This window comes from Cryptotermes secundus, unplaced genomic scaffold (assembly GCF_002891405.2).
Source record: "Cryptotermes secundus unplaced genomic scaffold, Csec_1.0 scaffold533, whole genome shotgun sequence".
Classification (NCBI taxonomy): domain Eukaryota; kingdom Metazoa; phylum Arthropoda; class Insecta; order Blattodea; family Kalotermitidae; genus Cryptotermes; species Cryptotermes secundus.
In genome coordinates, this window is record NW_019731275.1 from 1002750 (window position 1) to 1007046 (window position 4297).

General features: G+C 34.8%; 1 protein-coding gene across 2 annotated transcripts in view; it reads right to left on the reverse strand.

Moving 5' to 3' along the window:
* Window positions 1-765: 765 nt before the first annotated feature.
* LOC111866837 (facilitated trehalose transporter Tret1) overlaps window positions 766-4297 on the reverse strand; it is a 98916-nt gene continuing 95384 nt past the window's right edge. For both annotated transcript variants that reach the window (XM_023856142.2, XM_023856141.2), the window contains exon 10: window positions 766-2950. In XM_023856142.2, coding sequence (XP_023711910.1) covers window positions 2701-2950 — 250 coding nt within the window. In that variant the 3' untranslated portion in view covers window positions 766-2700. The remainder of the gene's footprint in view (window positions 2951-4297) is intronic.

Genomic DNA, 4297 nt, shown 5'->3' on the forward strand with positions numbered 1-4297 from the left:
TCATCCTTCAGTATATACATAAAACCCTTCATTAATATTGTTACATAAACATGCAGTACCATATTTTTAATGGCACTCACTTCTGACAAGAAAACTTTGAATGTGACCATATTTATTAATTCCTATATATATATAAATAAATAAATGGAACAGTATATTTGAGTGTAAATAACTGCAAATTGTGTAGACAGTTAGATTTATAAGAGTACCTTGATGTGTTTACCTGACAGAGCTCTTAGCAACATCTGTAGATACTTCGGTGATTTATATTCATACACAGGTAGAGACATTTGTGTTCCACAGGTTACCCAGACTGTGCTTTTTGATAATATTTGTGTAATAGTGATTGGAGCAGAGATTGTTATGATACTGCCAATCTGAAGGGCATCTCGGCCAAGACTGGAATCAAGTGTGGAATGTGTCTGTTCACAGATGAGGTGGCTCTAGGTTGCTTTCATCCCTACAATATTTCTCCCTTCTCCCTCCCCTGCTTGAGCTGGATGCCCCTGGTAATGAGCCAATACATTTGTAATGTGTACAAAATAAATTATACTTAAAGTAGTGTGTTATAATAATGAGCTGTTTTCTTTATTTTATTCATCTTCATCTCCAGCCTGGAGTATTAATTACATAGAGAAATTCATTCATGAAACTCTTTCGAGGAAGACACAAAGGAGCTTTTCTGAACAATAAATTATACAATGTATTGAATTAGAAATGTCTGTTGTTTAAAATTGAGACAATGGAGTAGTTTCACTACTGTCATTTAAAAACCTTGGTCAGTGGAACTTGCAGACAGAGTGGCCACTGCAGAGTTTCAGATTCAGCAGAAAGTTCATTATGAATTCTGCTATTCATGTACCCACAGAAATATAGTATATGTACTCACAGTACATATCAAATGCTCAACTAATGCAACAGGATGCTCAAATACAATACAGCAGACCCTTGTTATAATGGACTTATAGGGGGGACAGGATTTCTGTTATTGCCATTCTCTGCTATAATTGAATGAAGGCATATTCACAAAAGTACACCATAGGATACATACCCAGTACACACAATAAACATGGAAACACACAGTGTGATTATATATAGGTTTTTATATTGGAATTATTTTTTATTTTAGATAGTTTTCTAACTACAAAACCTTCTCAGTGCCTCATCATCTTTAAACATTCACAGTTGTACACAGCCATATTTTGTCCATTATATCTAAAATCTGCTATGACTGGGTCTGTTATAATGAGTGTTTACTGTATTAGCAACATATTTAAATGAGAGTAACAAAACTGCACTCTGTATGATAGTTGCATAATTACTGAAAGTTTAACATAACTCTGTGGTTAAATCTTTGCTAGAGACAAGAGCCCCTCTGTGTCACTTCCAGCACTGTTTTGTTAATGAACCCACTGATACTGTTAATACACAGATTTGTTTTTGCATCAGCTATTACTGACAATATTTCCTTCTTCTGTTGTGTACAATGTTCATATTATGCTTGATTTTATTCCAGTGTGTGCTGATACCAGTTATAACACACAATGTCATCTGACTGTGTCAGAGGTATGATCCACTCTTGAACTCTTGGTGATATCATAAATTTAACACAGTGGTCTGAGGAGGCAAATAAGGATAAGATAGCAGATTTTTCCTCCATTTTGAATAGACTATTCAAACATTTATCTGGCAAAATTGTGGAATACCGTAAAAGTTTTTGGTAGCGATTTCTTGGTAGTGAGCAAAGTATGAACTTGGTACCAGCTACATGATTCACTCTGTACTGATTAAAATGATTTATTTATATTGGCTATTCAGTAGCAGGTTTTCAACTTCACACTACTTTGTATTAATTTAGACTCATAATGAAATATTAGATTTTTCTTGCAATAATAAACAGTTTAGTTTATTTTAAATCATTTGTACATGTTGCTTTTAGCCTACTTCCCTTATGTTATAAGTGCAAGCTTATTTTATCATCATGTCCATATCCATATACCCCTCATAATAGTCGAAACAACAGACAGATTTTCATAAAACTTGCTGTAAACATCATGCCATTAAAAACTATTACATCTTTATAATTTATAATTTGTTGCTATTAACAATGTCAACATGGCGGCCATGCTAACTTCTTATGTGGCTGAAACTCTAGTGCTACATTTTTAAGTTATGGGACTTTTCGGCATTATTATTTTAATTTATTTAAGGAAAATTCTGATAAAATTCTGTAAAATTCTGATATTTGGAGTCATGAAAGAACTTCACAGAATAAGGTGCATTTATTATTTTAGAAAATATTAGATGGCAACATGTCAGCCATGTAAAATGTACCTTTAGGTCTGTGTTTGTAGCAGATAGTTGAAGAACCATTGAAGCTCTGCAATTTACATTTTATATGGAGATGGAATTTAATGAAATTTCTGTTTAAAAAATGGCAATATTTCATATCTTCATGGTTAGGTATGGCAAGTTTAACATAGTCAGAATCTGCACTAGTGGAAATTATGTACAGAAATTGATCATTAAATGCTGTAATTCTTAATTTATATATCTTTCTAGGTTCATCATTTAGATTGAAATATTTTAAGGAAATAGACACATAATCTCTTATCAGAACTTGTTTCATTTGTAGGCAGTATTTGAACACACAGTCTGCAAGTAAGTGTTGGTTCACATCCCATTCAAATTCTTCTAACACTACAGAATGCTAAAGTGGCATGTCCTGATTCCAGAGGTAAAATACTCCTCAATTTCAGCCAAAGACTTTCCATCTGTTTCTGGCATTTTCCAATACAGGAAAGCAACTCCAATGGAATTGATGAAACAGAACAGCCAGAATGCTCCATACAGTTTCAGATTCTGCTCTAGGTGTAGGTATGATATGGAGGCTGTAAACATGAACACATAGCAGATTGCAGATGACAGTCCACTTGCAATCCCACGGGTTCTGCAAAGAAATGGAAGTTACTTTGGTAGGACAGAAGCAATTGATACAAATATATCTGGCTATATTATATATTAGAGGAATAGTCAAGCATATTTTACTCTGCAATATATTCTAAAATCCTTTAAACACATGATGTGCTTTGATGATAATTGCCTTCTCCCAATCTGAACTTAAGGCAGTTTAAATTAACGTTGCATTAATGTTATTTCACAGAAGATACCTCCGTTTTAGTTCTCTTATATACAGTTTATTGGGGCATGAAGTAGCATAATTGGTTTAGGCACTATGCTACAAGCTGGAAGGTCATGGGTTCGAATCCTGATGAGGTCTTTTAATTTTTCAATTGACCTAATCCTTCCAGCTGCATTATGGGGTTGCCTCAGCCTCTAACAGAAATGAGTACCAGGAATCTTCATGGGAGGTAAAGGATGGCTGGCATGTAAGACTGACAACCTCACCGCTATCTGTGACCGATTGTCTAGAAAATGTGGGAATCTTGAAGTCTCAGAACCCTATGGGCCTCCACACACACTGTTACAAGGACAGCTTTACCTTTTTTGTGTACAATTTATTATTGATTAAAATGCCAATAATGTTCATTTAATGTTATATACAATTACTGATCTCTTGAAGTTGCTAACAAACTTGCCAATAAACTAATTAAGTGGGAAGTTTAACCCATGTGGTGATTTTCTAAGTAAATATCTAACTGAGCAGTTCATTCATTCATTACATTACATTTCATTGCATTCCATGGATCCAAAGTAACTCAAAATGACTGTAGGATGAGGAATATGTCATATAAATACAAAACATATGTACAGACCCAATGGAGTTCTCACACAAGAGAAACCAAGAATACACAGTTACTACACACAAGGCTATTTAAAGACACATAAGTTATTATCTAGACCAGGCATGTCAAACTCAACTTGTACACAGGGCCACCTCAGCCCTATAAATAATAGTCCAGGGCCTCACTTCAAAATAGAAATATCATCATCATCATCATCAGTAATCTGTCAAGACGACAGGTCCACAGTCTCTTTCAAAACAATTCCTCCACTTAATGCGATCTAGAGCTTTCTCCTTCAAATGACAGTATCCTCTTCTGTCCCCAAGGTCATCCAGCATCTTCTTACGTCTTCTTCCTCGTCTTCTTGTCACTTCTATCCGCCCATCTATCTTTCCTTCGATAGCTTCTTTTAGAAGGCAGTTTCTGCGTAAAACATGACCAATCCAATTAGCCTTCCGTTTTCTTATTTCATGTAGGATATTCCTCTGCTCACTGACTCTAATTAACACTTCTTCATTTCTCACATAATCGGTCCAACTGATCTTCTCCAT